Genomic DNA, 16,183 nt, shown 5'->3' with positions numbered 1-16,183 from the left:
CCCCCCCCCCCCCCCCCCCAAAGTCAGCCCCTATGGTTTCACATCACAAAATGGTAACTGCGCTGTCTGTCAGTAATGACTACAGTGTCACTAAGCTGTTCTTTTTCACCATAGCAAGGCCGCATAAAGAGATGGCATCACATTTTTAAAAAATAAATGTAATTAGTGATTCAACACACAAATCAAGAATCCGCTGAGTGTACATTTTTATGCTGGTCAAATGCCAACTTCAGGTCTGAACAGAATTTTCAATTGGATCATTCTGCAGCAGGAACAGAATTTATTTATGAAAATAAGAGGCTCCTTCTGTTAACTCTAGCCTCTTAAATGTTGTTTTCTGACTGTAATAGCTAACAAGCTAATTATTACTTTAAGGACAAATGCTGCTTTTTATCCATTGTGCAGATCTCACTTTATTATCACTTTGTTCTTCAGTGAATTCACAATGCTACCATCCTAAATTAATGTCTTTACTCAAGGACTGGAAAAAATAGACTTTGGCTGCCATGGAAAAATGAGTTTGACACTTAATTAAAAATGGTGAGAACCAACATTTTTGTCAAGCATACATCCTCCCCAAGTGCCACTTCAATCCCCTTTCTCTGCCTAAGCCACTTCTGTGTTTTCTGCTTCCTGCCCCATTTCTGTGATGTAGCCCATACCTTCCCTGGTCTGTCACATGCCACACACACAGGCTGTTTATGCCAGCTGTGGCAATTGTGCTGCAGGTTGGCCATCCCTGATTTAAAACATAGTTTACTTGGGGAAATATTTATTTATTTATTTTTAGGGAACTGCTGAACTGAGGTTGCCCTTGATTTGGTACAACAGCATCTTCTGGGACTCAGTTATTACAGCAGACAGGAAGTCTGGGTTTTGTTCCCAACTCTGCCACTGACTAGCTCATTAACTTTGTGCAAATCACTTCACCTCACTGGGTGCATCTATACAAGATGTTTACTGCACAGTAGCCTAATTATCTGTGCAATAGGCCTGTGCAAAGCGGCTAGTAGTCGCTTCAGATTCGGACGATTCAGGGGACAGCGATTTGATTTGGTGATTCGAATCACTGTCCCGATTCAATTCAGCCAAATCTGATGAGCCCCGAATCCAAATTAGCTAGGCCCATCCCCTGTCCACTCTCCCAGCCCAGCAATGGCTACCCTGCCCGCCCCAGCTCCCAGCACTTTGAAAAATAAAAAAAGCCCCACCTCACCAGGTGCTGCCTGGCAGGGGGTGATCTCCACTGCCCCCCAGTGCCCCACACTGTATGGGGGCTTTGCATGAGCACCTTGACACTGCCCCGCTGTCCCAGCCCCACCCCCACGGCTATCTCACCCACCAGAGAAAAACCCCTGGACTCACCACTCCTGTTGGTGGGGGGCAAGCCCTGCTGCCCCACACCATGTGGGGGACTCTGCATGAGCGGTGTGTCTTGGGGCTTCTCTTTTTTTTTTTTTTTTCTTAAAGGGCCAGAGCTGGGCTGGACAGGACAGCCATGGCAGGGCTGAGGAAGCACGGGGGCGGGGGGAGGAGGGGGAGGCAGGGAGCACTGGGAGCTGGGGCAGGCAGGGCAGCCATGGTGGGGCTGTGGGAGCAGGCGGGGGTCGAGGCCTGGCAGGGGTCTCCCATGGTCCCCTGCCCCCTCAGCCCCTCCTCCCCCGCCCCTACTCCAAATCTTTTCCGAAGATTCAGAGAGCTCCCAATCGATTTGGACCTTTTAATTGGCCCTCTGATTCAATTTGGATTCAGAGATTCAGCCACCGAATCAGACCGAATCTCCTCCGAATCAAATCACCACACAAAGCTTTACACAGCCCTACTGTGCAATAAATGTCTCTACTTCTAGATGTGCACTCCTGTTAGGCTGGAGTAATCTAATTTTATTCTGCAGCAGCATAGTACTTGTAAATACTGCTGGCTAGCCCCATGCTGAAGCACCCTCCTGCCTCAGCCAAACCCTCCACAGCACATTGAGCCAGGGGGAGCAGCCCCAGGCTGGCAGGCCGACCTCTGGGGCTCCCTGGCAGCTGGGGCTGCTCTGACCAAGCTCAATGTGCTGCACTCCTGGGCACATGTTCAAATGGCAATAAACTCCAGAGTTTATTGCAGGGTGTATTTGATTGAAATCAAATGGATTTAAATCACAATTTAAATCACTGGACAGAAAGCCTTGCTTTAATCGTTATTTGCTACAAAAAAATGCATTCTTGTTGTTTAATATCCTGTATTCATTTAACTTCCTTAAACTTTGAACTGCTGGAGAGAGGTATGGGCTTGACTCTGTGTATACAAACTTGCAGAGAGATGAAAGGCCTGATGAGAGATAACAGACCTGCTTACCTACCCATCTCCATATCCTGCTGTTAACAAGGAAGTTATCTCTGGAGACACAAATCCACAGTTTGTGAACTGAAACTAAGTATCATAAAGATGCTTAATGGGATCTTCTAGACTGAGCACTGAGTTCCATAGGGTAGAGTGGTTTTCTTTAATCTTTACTAATCTATAGAGGAGCATCTGGGAAACCCATAAGATTGGGCCCCTAATATAGTCCATGGTCTGTTGTGACCTATTTATAAAACTTTTGTAAAAAGGTTACATGAATATATCATCTCAAATAGTACATAATTAGAAAATAATCCCTATCCCATGATGATATCTTTGAGTTTTAACATATCTTAAATTTAAAACTATCTTTATATAGGTTGGGGGGGGTTATTTATTTTTTTTAAAGCATTTTAACAAAAAATACAATTTAAATTGATAACATTTGATTTTTAAGCTATTGATTTTTATTCTCTCTGGTTTATTGTTCTGGAGTCTATTGCTTCCTGGCACACCATCTGAATGTGTCCTGGAGCAACAGACTCCGGAGTTTATTGCTTCACATTAATTATATGTGTAGACATGCCCATTTCTTCAAGTTTAAATTTTGGATAGGGATGCTCTTTGCTGTAAATGATCTTGAGATTGACAGACACAAAGGCCATTTACATGCATACTTTTCTGTCCTATGACACTGGAGAGCCGCCATTTTGGAGCAGACTCAATTTACCACATGCGAGCTGAGGTAAACTGAAAAGCGCCTGGTGCTGTGATGCTTGCAGTTCTATAAGCAACGAAATGTGCATCTGCACACAGAAAGTAGCAGTGGTCTGCTTTTGAACTAAAGCACTTTCAATGTGTTTTGGTTCAAAAGCGCACCGCTGCCATTATCTCAGCACTGATGCACATTTCACTGCTTATACAACTGCCCAGCGCTGCAGTGCTTGCATGTGTAAAAATGCCCAAGGCTACATGGAAGCTAGGTGTAAATGTTTATTATTTTAATCAAAGAATAATAGTGGTATTTGGACTATTGAAACTAATACATTTATGCTTGTTTGTTGAACTAAACTGCATATTTAAACAACAACACCACCACAATATTGGTCACTATTATCTAGCAGCTTTTCATAAATCAACAAAACTTGTGTTGGAAAAAAAGTTCTGGCTTTTATGGAGAATGACATGCAAGAGAAGCATAGTTATTTGTCACAGAAGTTTGCCCAAAACCCCAAATAAGTTATGGATCAAAATTAAGTAAAATTTTGAGGTGTGAGCTCCTGGTCACAGTGGGCACATCTACATGAGAGGTTTGCTGCGCAGTTGACTAACTGTGCAGTAAATGTCTTGGTGGGTGCATCTTCACTAGATGCTAAAAGCACAGTAGATTAATTTTTACTGAGCATTAGAATGTCATGGCAAAAGCCATGCTAATGTGCTCAGTAGAATTAGTCCACTGCACATTAGCACCATCTAAAAGACATGCACCAGTGCTATTGCACAGTCACACTGATTACAGCACAATGTTAGTACAGGTACTAAACTTAATGTGCCATAATCACAGTGCATTAATGCATGCGCAGATGTGTCCAGTGTCTTCACATGCCCCACTGGTAAGGTGCATGAAACTAATAGACTCTGCAGCAGGTTAGGATTTGTAAATATGTATAAGTCCTACCCTGCTGTGGAGTTTTTTTGTGCACAGCAGTGCATGTGTAGATGCTGAGCCAGCTGGCTAGGGCACAAGAGTTCTTCAGTGAGGAGGCTGCCTGCCAGCTAGCCCCATGCCGAAGGATCTTCATGCTCCAGCCAGCCCCTCTGCAGCACATTGAGCCAGGATGAAGCAGCCCCGGGCTGGCAAGCTGCCTGTCGCTCCCCCACCCAGGCTCCCTGCCTGGCGGGGCTGCTGTTACCTGACTCAATGTGCTACAGTCTGGATGCATATGTAAAGTGCATGCCATGGCACCCTGGCTGTGAATCACATTTAAGAATGATGTAGGAAATGGAGCAGGTGAGCAACAAAGGTAGATGACAAAAGAGTTGCAATAAAAGCCATAGGAAGAAAGATTGAGGGAAGTGTGTATGTTTTGTTTGAAGCAAGGGAGAGTGAACAGGGACAAAACTGCTTTTTAAATATTTGAAAGCTTATGTACAGAAGATCGAGAAAAAAAATAGTTTCCTTTGGCATTGAGAAGTAGACACAAGACAATGATCTTAAGCTACAACAGAGCAAATTTTGAATTTAATCTCAGGAAAAAATCCTAATTGTAAGGACCATAGGACAATAGAATAAACAGCCTAGCAAAGCTGTGGAATGTTCTATATTGGAAATTTTCAAAAGAGGCATCTACCTGGAATAATTTGGAACAGTGAATTCTGCAGCGGTTGCGCTGGATGACCTTTAAGATCACTTCCAGTCCTAAGAGTCTATGGTAAAACTTCAACTGACTTCAGTGGGGCCTGAATGTCAGTAAAGATTCTTGACTCTTGTTGGATCTTTTGCAAAATGATTTATGCTGCCATAAGCCTTTGAATCCCAAGTAGGAAAGAGAAGCAACTCTAAGGCACTCTGCAGAGGATCCAGACAGCAAGATGATCTTGAACAAACAGGAAGTCCTGGGCTCATAGGCCTTGAAGCAACTCACCTCGCTACAGAGGTCAATGCTGAATTCTTTGTAACACCATCTTCTTATTTCATGATGCTTCTGTTTTGCCCAAACTCATGGGGAACTATAATAACTTTTAATTGCAAAAGTGATTTTTACATGGACCAGGATTATTAGTTGGCCTACATCTTCAATTTCCTGTGTTACAGCTTTAAAATTGTTTGAATATTTCTGGAATTTCCTTTCAAATTTTCATGGCTAATCATACCAGTATGAGAGCTAGACTGTTTTGTTACATTTAAGTATACATTTAATAAATTTATGGGTCAGTTGTTTGCAAACAAAAGTTCAAAATAGGTTATTCTTAAAAATTAGCTAAGAAACTATTTTATAAATTAAAAACATATATAGTAATATGTCATAAAAATCACTCTATCTTTCCAGTATGATTTTGAAGATGGAAAACATTCACATCCTTGGATTATTTTAAACCTTGACCTCCTTGCCTAAAGCAAAGCTACTACTGAACACAAAGTTATTAATCTACTAGTTTAATAATAGGGTTAAATCTCTTTTTCTACAAATTATGTTTAATCCAACTACTAGAACTAAATTGGCCCAAGTAATTCCCTGCTAGACAACAGGCAGTTTCTGAGACAGATGGGCAGCTTGTTTTCCTTCGATTTGAAGGGCTGGTGCAGACATGTGTAAATGAGAGAAGTGTTAAGAAGTCCAGTCACAACACAAAGAATCCTTGTAAATTGAATAAAGCTGTATGTTTGTTACAATGACAAAAAGCAAGTTTGGAGGGATTTTTTAGATCTTTGTAATCTCCTGCCCAGTCAGCCTGGTACTTAGCAAGACATCACAGGTTTTTATTTCTATATATCTTGATCTATAAATAGACCTATGTGTAGCGTTACAGGGGATTGACTTTTTTTTAAAGGTTGTAACCATTTGAGTACAAGGTTTGTCCCTTTCCTGTAAGTTCTTTTTACTTGTAGAAAGTGCTGTTAGTCTGAAGTCAAGCAGCAGGTAGGTCAGGGTCACAGCTTTTAGGGCACTTACACATGTGCAGAGAGGCTGCTTCGATGTTCTGCAATTACAGTGCATCAAAACAGACTTGATTCTGCTGGAACGTAGTAATTACTGTGCTCCAGCAGACTCCAGTGACACATGTATCAGCATCCCTGTGCTGAAAATGGCAGTGGAGGTGCTTTAACTAAAGCTCATCAATCAAGCTTTAGTTAAAGCACTCCTGCCTCCATTTTTCAGTGTGGGGAAGCTGATACATGTGTCACTCCAGGTGCTTTAATTTAGCTGTCAGAGCTGCTGTAAGTAAAGCATCCCCTCCAACCACCACCACCACCCCCAGAGTATGTCTATAAAGACCCCTGGAGACTAACTTGTCCAGAAAAGCATAAACTTTCTTAGGCAACAGCCTACTTGTCAGATCCTTTATTTCTTTCTACTGTGTTTTCAAGCAGTATCTATGTCCTTGCCACCTGCTCAACAGGAATCTTTCTTCCCTCCTTGTTCATTCTTACCCTGCCTAGAATTCCAAGTGAAGAAAAAAAGAGGTAAGGGCATCAATGATACCAGACCATCTTGATGGCTTCTCAATTATAGGCTTTCATGGAGTTTTCATATGCCTTGCCTGGGCAGGGTAGGAACTTGTGATACAGTTCTGCAGACTTTCCCTGGGGCAAGTGCAGCCATGTGTTCACCACCTCTTATACAGACACACACCCCTTTCTGTCACTGCAGAGACCTAAGTTATGCTAACTTACACCAACAAATGATGCTGTCTATGGTATTAAATCAACAAGTCTTAGTAAAAGCTGTTTCTTGTCAATGGAAAAAAAATAGGTGCTTTTTGAAGCACTATTCTACTTCTAGTAGCAAATTCTCTAATTTTTTTTTTTCAGACTTGCGATCAAAGGGAAAAAAAAGTCCAATATTGAACTCTCACCTCCAGCTTTTCATTTGGAAGTTGTTAGAACTCCCAGAGACTCTAATCTTGCCTACTTGTATTTTCCTAACTGTGCATGAAAAGTGCTTGACAGGCTTTGATGCCAGTAAAGTAGATTGTATACATAATGTATGTCAATTCTTGTAGTGTTCATTGATCTGGAACATATTTAATCTTCCAGTGACCTTTCTTAAAGGCATATACTGGTGCTGACACTGCTAAGTATTGAATCCCTGTGGATTAAGTATGGAAAACATTTCACCTGCAGCAGCACCTTCAGTATCATTGCTGCTTTAAGTCTGCTAGGGCAGTGATAATCCATGAACATAGCAAATAAACCAGAAAAGAAACTAAATTATCTTTTAATGTGTTGAGGTACATGGCTGTGCTATAGGAAAGAAGAAAAATATGTAAAAAAAATGTACAGAATAAATTAACCAGTTTAAAGAGAAAAGAAAATGTCCAAGTTTTTTTTGTTTGAAAAATTATTAAGACAGATATACTATAGCAGTATTTTTCTATTCTGGTGTAAGAGTCAGTACTCTAGGATCAAATGGCACATGTGGCAACTGACATGGAAATATCCACAAAGTGTTTAGTCCAAAACAGTAAAAGTAGTCAGAGGATATATATAGAGGCATGCACCAAAGCACCTTATAATATACAGTAAAAGCTGCCTTACCTGGCACCTTAAAGTCAGCATTGATGCCTACACAGTCAGATGGGTCACAAATTGGCTGAGGGGCTGCACCCAGAGAGTGGTAGTGGATGGGTCATATTCGACCTGGAGGGATGTGGGCAGTGGAGTCCACCAGGGCTCGGTCCTCGGGCCTACACTGTTCAATTTCTTTATTAGCAACTCGGATGAAGGGATGAAAAGTACCCTTTTCAAATTTGCTGTCAACACCAAGATTTGGGGTGAGGTGGGCACACTAGAAGGGAGGGACAGGATACAGCTGGACCTGGACAGGTTACAGGGGTGGGCAAAATGAGAATAGGATGGGATTCAGTATTGACAAGTGCAAGGTACTGCACTTGGGCAGTAAGAACCAGCAGCATACCTATAGGTTGGGGAACTCCCTTCTCAAAAGCACCGTAGCAGAAAGAGATCTAGGAGTCATCATCGATTCCAAGATGAGCATGGGCCGCCAATATGAGGACATGGTCAATAAGGCTAACCGCACCTTGTCATGCATCCACAGATGCATCACAAGCAGGGCCAAGGAGGTGATCCTTCCCCTCTATGCAACAGTGTTCAGCCCACAGAGTACTGCATCCAGTTCTGGGCACCGCACTTTAGGAGGGATGTGGCTAGCATCGAGAGGGTCCAGAGGAGGGCCACTTGCATGATCCGGGGACAGCAGGGCAGACCCTATGAGGAGAGGCTACAGGACCTGAACCTGTTCAGCCTCGACAAGAGAAGGCTGAGAGGGGACCTGGTGGCTATCTATAAACTTACTGAGGGGGGACCAGTGGGGAATGGGAGAGACTCTGTTACCCCGAGCACCTCCTGGAGTAATAAGGAATAACGGCCATAAGCTGTTTGAGAGTAGGTTTAGGCTGGACATTAGAAGGCACTACTTCAGTCAGGGCGGCTAGGAACCAACTTCCAAGGGAAGTGGTGCTGGCTCCTACCTTGCGGGGTCTTTAAGAGGAGGCTTAATAATTACCTAGCTGGGGTCATAGGAGCCCAGTATTTTCTCCTGCCCAGGGCAGGGGGGTCAGACTTGAAGATCTACTTAGGTCCCTTCTGACCCTACATCTATGAATCTAAGGAATTACGGAATTGATTTTGAAGGCTCTATAGCTCAGCATACAGTGGGTACATCTACACGTGCACTTTACTGAGCAGCAAATTAGTCTACTGTGTAGTAAAGTGTTACCATCTACATGTCCAACAGCAGAGTAAATTACTGCACTTAAAGGCACATGTAGACTGTGATGTCTGGAATAGTTTACTCTGGGGCAAATTGCACTGGAGTTTATTCAGTTGCAGTAGTTGCACATGTAGATGCAGCCAGTGTCCATGTAATGTTGGAACTATATAGCCACTTATTTAGGGGTAAATATTGTCCTTGACCATTTCAGTTCTTTTTAAATTAAATCTTCCAGCTTTTCATTTTGCAGTAGCATTTTTGTTTAAAAATTTACATATATTAAAAAAAAGAAATAACTGCAAAACAGAACTTTGAAGGGTTAACCCAAGTCTTTCCTTTGTTCCAAAACCAAACAGAACTCTTAATTTTATATCAAATGAAATATTTGGAGTTCACACACACACTTTAAATAAATATTTATTTGCCAAAAGAAAAAAAAAGGCAGGGGTGGGAGGAATCATTCAGTTCAATCTGATACTTAATTTTATTTATTGGTTAGGCTACCAAACAAAAAAAATATCCATCTCTAGGGGATATAGCAGCAATTGAAACAGATTTTTCTTTTGAATCCAAAGTGTCCACAATAGAATAGCTTGGTCACAAAAATTGGAGATGGTGTTCGAACAAAGTGTAGACACTAGTTCAGAAAAACTCTTAAATATACTCTTAAATCTCATTAACTTAGTGCATCTAAAGCACATTCTCAAAGTTAAATATGTGAATAAGTGTTCTGCTGACTGGGAGCATTAGTGAGCAGAAGTCAGGCAACAGCTTGCTTTCTTAAAATTTACAGTTGGATTTTTTTAAAAACAGATATTTATAGGGGACAAATTGTTCAGGGTCTATTTGGGTGTACCCTGTTTGAATGCTTGTCCATGTTACACCTCTCCTGTTATCATGTTACACTTTTTTCCTGTGTCCATGTGACAAAAATATCATGTGGACAATTAAGCTAACTAAATCACATCTGTGTATCCACATTATCAGCTGATTTTATCATTTTAGTTTTTTTTCTTTTCAGTAATTTAAAAAACCTCTGACATGTTTTATTTTTAGCTCCTAAATTTCTTCCATGAGGGTTATTTTTATCATTGTAAATTTGTAACGTGGATCTGACTTATGCTTGGGGGTACCCTGTTCGAACCATTATGAATTACTCAAAGAATGAATATCTTGCTTCCCATATATGTTCCAGATAGGACAATGGAAAAAATGTACAGACATTCCTGCAATAACTAATGAACCTGCTTCTTTAACTCTGCTCCTTCACAGCATCAGCTTCTTGGATACTGATAAGAGATGATAATTGTGAATAAGATCAGTTTGGTTCTATGAAGAGTTGGGAAATATGGAGAAAGAGACTTGCCTTTTAAGCAAATAAGAGCCAAATGTGAAATCCCTAAACCCTGAGTTTTTAGATGTTACTTGTAACTATTAAGTAAATTCTAGAAATTGTCAACTGTTTTATAAGTTTTATGTAAATGCAGTGATTAAACTGAGCCTCAATTTTCTTAATAATATTCATATTTTATTACTATTTGTTTGTTGGTTTAGGTTGGAAATCTTCCAAATGATTATAGGATAACCCTTAAATATGTCGAGAAGATGGAAAGTCTGGTATGTACAAAGCACTTGAAATCAATCCTAGTAAAATAGTCACTGAAGATAATGATGGTCATATCTTTTTATACCTTTTATATGAAAGCTGCAGTCACTTAAAAACCTGTTAATTAGAGGGTTCTTGAAAAAAAACATTACTTCACATTCAATTTAAGTATTTTATTATGGAAGTACTGTATTTACTTGAATAGAAGATGAGGTTTCCCACCCCACCATAAGCATGGGGAGGGGGGAACCCCTCATCTTATGTTCACATACCAAGTAACACCATAAAAATATACTGTCTATCATTAAACTGCTGGCAAAAGCAGCACGTGTTCAGTAAAGGAACCCAACTATGGAGCTGATTAAGTGGCACTTGGCTCATATTGGCCAACCACAAGGATAGATTAATGCAGTTCATCTGAATACGATATGCTACTGTTCATTGTGCGCAGCCCCCCCATTATTGCTGATTCTTTTTCAAGTCACGGTGAGCCAATATACTGAATACATTTCAACTTCCTCTTCACTTCCGCAGCTGAGCTGTGCCTTTCTTTCCCATTTGCAATCATTCTTGTTTCTTCACCAGACTGAAATGCCAAGCAAACATTACCAAACAGTTAACCCAGACTCTCTGTCATCCCCTCTCTCAGCCTGTAGCATATGATTAGTGTGGCCCTACCCTCCACAAGGTGGAGCTGGACCAGGTTGCCCTGCATCTCAACTGCATATACTGACCAGTTTGCCCTGCACCTCAACTGAATAGGAACAACACTGTTGCTTATTTGAACAAATAACTTCTTGCTAATTAGGTTTATGAATATATCATACAATGTTTTGTGACAAGATCTTTTTTACTTTTGAATTTTACTGGTATTTCCACAACTTGAATAGAGATTTATAGATATTAGGCTCAGAAGGGACCTCAGCAGATCATCGAGTCTGACCCACTGCCCTGGGCAGGAAAGAGCACTGGGGTCAAATGACTCCAGCCAGGTGCATGTCCAGTCTCTTCTTAAAGATCCCCAGGGTAAGGGAGAGCACCACCGCCCTTGGAAGCCCATTCCAAGTTCTGGCAACCCTTACTGTGACAAAGTTCTTCCTGATAGCTAACTTGAATCTGCTCTCTGTCAGTTTGTGGCTGTTATTTCTAGTTACTCAGAGAGGTGCCCTGGTAAACAAAGCATCTCCTATTCCTTGCTGTCCCCCACCCCCATGATAAATTTGTAGACCACCAAAAGATCACCTTTCAACCTTCTCTTGCAGAGGCTGAAGAGATTCAGGACCCTCAATCTCTCCTCGTAGGGCCTTACCTGCAGGCCCCTAACCATATGAGTGGCCCTCCTCTGGACCCTCTCAAGGTTATCCACATCCCTCTTGAAGTATGGGACCCAAAACTGCACGCAGTACACCAGCTGCAGCCTCACCAGTGCCACATAGGGGAAGTATCACCTCCCTGGACCTGTTTGTGATGCACCTGCTAATGCAGTTAGCTTTACTGATCACTTCCTCACACTGATGAGTCATGTTCATTTTGACTCTGAGATCCCTTTCTGCTACAATGCTGCTGAGAGGGTAATCCTCTAACACAATAGCCTGCTAAGAGAGAGAGAGAGAGAAAAAAAAAATACACAGCAACTCATTGTTTCAGTAATTATTTCCTTAATAAAGCTAGTGGGGACTAAGGACTATATTTTATTTCACTTACATAATATGGTACATTACTTCTTTTTCCTAGATAATGCTGTAGTTCATAACTTAAAAGCAATATTTTTTCATAATTTTGCAGACTCTTTAAGTTCCATAAAGTGACCTAATATTAGTTCTGGCTTTAGAGCATTTAGCTTTCTTTCAGAGTTCTTTAGGAAGAGGACCAAAATTCAACATTAAAAAAAAAAAAAAAAAAAAAAAAGGAATTATTTTCTTTGAAAGCCTTCATGCTGTTTGGTAGAAACATTTTGAGAGTGGAAGAAATGCCTAAGTAGAAATTACTTGGAGTGAAGGCAGGTGAAGGGGTAGGATTATCAGTAAAAGTTCAAGTCTGCCACCCTCCTAACTCCTGGTGATGATAGCTCAATGATCTATGTAAGTCAAATCATTCTTTACATTATATACTATCACTAACAGAATTATGTAAGTAATGGAAATAGCAACAGTAAGTTGCTCATAGCCATTGTTGTGCAAAATTCATATTATAGAAATCAAAACCGTGTAAGACATGACTAATAATGTATTTTTGTCTTAATGTATTGTAGTCTTAAAAATATGAGCTGTTTTAGAAATATTCACATTTTGATATTGGAGAAACTCATAGGAAATAACATTTTCTAAAAACAGGTGACCTTCAATGAAAGACGCTGATTGAGATGAGAGGGATGGTAGCTTTTGCTAATAGGAGGAAACTTGAATGTTTGTACCAAAACCCCCATATAGACCCCAGAAAAGCCATTTAAATGTGCTGTTTTAAGCTAAAGAGATTCAGCAGAACTCTGAATCATATATGATACAATACTATTCAGTAAATTACAATTTCTATTAGTCCAAAGGCGTAACTGTCCAGCAACCACAGATGGTAACAATTTGCTATAGCCATAGGTCTGCAGTGCTCTCTCACTTTTAAGACATCGCATCTTCCTTCATGTTTTCCTTTCTCCAGATGGAAGCCTCAGGGGATGCCGTATTTGAAACAAAAAAAGTTTAACCTCTCATATCCTTCCAGATCAATAAGGCAGACTGAGGCACTGAGGGAAGCTGCCTGTCTGTGCTGCTCTCCTGTTATTAGCCTTAATTTCTGTCTGTGTAGTACCTTATGAAATAAGTTAACATAGGCTGCTTGCATACATTAAAACAAACAAACAAACAAACAAACAACATGATTTACCAGAAGCAGCAGCACGTTACTTTGACCTGGCTCTGCAGCATCTATATAGATCAGGAGCTTCAGTAGGCCTTTTTGGCGTCCATTCAATCAGCTCTTAGATAAAAGCACCAAAAAAGTTCCACTAAAGCACCTGATCTTTACAGATGCTGAAGAGCTGGGTAGAAGCATATACAGATGTCAGGTGAACCGGGTCCAATGAAGGCGCTACCTTTTCTGGGCATGTGCGGGGGCGTACCAAGTTTAAAGTAAAGCGTTTTTTTTGTTTTTTTTTAAAGCATCTGCAAGCAGCCTAAGAACCGGGTCCAATGAAGGCGCTACCTTTTCTGGGCATGTGCGGGGGCTTGATGTGGGAGTGTACCAAGTTTAAAGTAAAGCGTTTTTTTTTTTTTTTTTTTAAAGCATCTGCAAGCAGCCTAATAGTCTAAAATATCTTGTTTAAGAACTGTATTTTAAAATACGTGGTAATATAACTTTAACTAACCCAAACCAGAAATTTCTCATTAATTCCATGTTTGGTAAACTGATCAGGAACTTTACTTTTGTAATTATCACAGCTGTGTATGTACTAAGATCATATAATCTATGTAGAAGTGTGTTTGCTTGTTTGTTAATTAGTTCAGTTTCCTTTGAATGCATAACTAAAATATAAGCTTGGGAGGGGGATTGGCCCAATAAGTTTCCTGGCAGCTGTATGCGCAATTGGTAAAACGTGAAACTTTCATGTCCAAATTATTAATGTCTTTAAGTAAAATGTAACGTTTTTATTGTCATCATATCTTGTTGCCTCACTTTGTAAAGACTAACATCCCATTGAGTAGCAAGATAGAAGTGGGAAGAGAAAGTGCCACAGTTTAGGATCATGTGGCAAAGGAGCAGCTGAATAAATGGGCTTTGCGCTGGGTTCTGACAGATCCCTACACAGGCAAGGAAGACTCCAGCAAATTCCCTGACTTCAGTTCAAAGGCCCACATCGAGTAAATGAGAACAGTGCCTCACTTGATTCCAGTCTTCATACTTGTCTAAATTGGGAAATGGTAGCTAGGATAGCAGGTCCCATACTTTATAGATGATTAAAAGTAGCAAGGTAAATTGCATCTGAAGCAGATGGAAAGCTAATGTAGTGCATGTAACATGATGAGACTGACCCACGCCATTAAGCAGAAAAGTTGATGCATTATGCACTAGATGAAGCTTCTGAGTAGCTTTAAGAGTAGATTCAAATAGAGTGCTCTGCAGCAGTCTAACATGGAGGCTAAAAAGGCATGGATGATTACAGCAAGGTCTGACTTAGTGAGAAAAAAGGCTGCAGTCTTTTAGCTAAGTGCAGAGAGAAAGAAGGTGAGCTGGGAGTATTAGGACACTCAGGTAATAAGTATGCATAGATATAAACCTGTTCAAAAGTTGAATGTTTGTACCATTGGAGCAGTAGTAAATTCCCTAAGTTCTTTAGCTGTTTCTTCCTGCTAACCCTCATCACATCTACATGTTTGCCACCTCATTCATCTCCCTTTCATTGCTAGGTACTGGGAAAGCAAGAAAGGTTCTGGACATAGCTGTGTGATTGGAGTTGCCTTGAAACTGGGAACTTTGAGGCAAAAGCTAGAGGTAATTGCTGTGCTAGGCAGAAACTACCTTGTCCCAGTAAAGAATTACCCTGGATTGGAACCAGGGTAAAATTTCCTAGATTAGTGCAGATCTACCATAGTTCAAGGGGTTTTGTCATGTAGCTGCATTTTTTTTTCTTGGGACAGTTGGAGGGTTGTCATGTGTTCATGTCTCTGTAAAACTTTTGACTGACATCAGCATGGTAACATCTCTGTAGATCAGAACACCTCAGGTGTTCTTAAAAGATCTTGCCCATTGAACAGAAAGGACAACAAAGTGAAACCCAACTGAAGCAAAACTCAGAGCATTAATCTTATACACTTCAGGTGCATCTATGCATCACTCTATTGCGTCGTAGCAATGTGCTACATCACCATACAGCATGCTACAGTGACGTAGCACCACATGTGTATAGCTATGTCACCATAGTGGTGTGCTTCCCAGGTATAGCATGCTGCTACGGTGACAGTGGTGAAAGCTAATCATGCACCATGCACATAGCACAGTAACTGCCCATACTGCTCCATACTTCTCAAAAGGAAGGCACCGTAGCAATGTTGCCATACAGTGATGAGCAGACTGATAGTAACAGGTAATTTCTGAGCCACTTTGGGAGGGTTGGAGGGGCACAGTGTCTTGCATTCTCCTATTTCAAAAAATAATTGATCATTTAAAAAATAAATTGATCTTATCATTGTACAAGGCTTCTCTACGGTCTCCAGTGTTGCTTAACCTTTCCTGTTAGTACCCCTTGAGGAAGGAGAGGAAGACAAGACTCAAGGCCCAGCTTTGTCAATTCAGGTGCTCACAATGTTAATGTGTTTACATCAGTGCAAGGGGAATTGTAGCAAGAGATAATACTGTGACACTTAATTTGAAGGAATTTTAATAAAAGAAACCCCCCTAAAATTAGTATGTTAGGGAAGATTAAGATAAAGCTAAACTGTAAAGACTATGTAAAGCTAAGTTATAAAAAATAAATCAGTTCACTAAACATGAAGACTGCTAGTTTTAGTTTCAGAAAGTATGCATATCTCCCTCCACCTCAACCACACACAGAGGCAGAACAATAACGAAAAATCTTAAAGTGGCAGTGAATAAGAAAAACCACTTGCTCAAGCGGTGATGCAGATTAGACCCAAATAAGAAATTTTGGAAGTTTGGAATAGGAAATGATAGGCATAGCACTTTTGTACTGCGATTCATTTCACAAGATGAAGATGATAGGGCAGAATTCCAAAGATCACCCCATGTGCTGAAGGTGTGAATAGAAGGTGACTTTCCCACCCTCTCCACCCCTCCCCCCCCCCCC

At 40.8% G+C, this 16,183-nt stretch overlaps 1 protein-coding gene across 3 annotated transcripts in view; it reads left to right on the top strand.

Annotated features, from left to right (window-relative positions):
* Window positions 1-16,183, top strand: part of KITLG (KIT ligand) — a 95,269-nt gene that overhangs the window by 43,654 nt on the left and 35,432 nt on the right. For 2 of the 3 annotated variants that reach the window (XM_025192288.1, XM_006036046.2), the window contains exon 3: window positions 10,338-10,400. The exons of the other annotated variant lie outside the window; for it this stretch is intronic. In XM_025192288.1, the coding sequence (XP_025048073.1) occupies window positions 10,338-10,400 (63 nt within the window). The remainder of the gene's footprint in view (window positions 1-10,337; window positions 10,401-16,183) is intronic. 3 annotated transcript variants of the gene reach the window in all.

This window comes from Alligator sinensis, unplaced genomic scaffold (genome assembly GCF_000455745.1).
Source record: "Alligator sinensis unplaced genomic scaffold, ASM45574v1 scaffold1076_1, whole genome shotgun sequence".
Taxonomy (NCBI): domain Eukaryota; kingdom Metazoa; phylum Chordata; order Crocodylia; family Alligatoridae; genus Alligator; species Alligator sinensis.
The sequence above is the reverse complement of the archived record's forward strand: the minus strand, read 5'-3'. Positions and strand labels throughout refer to the sequence as shown.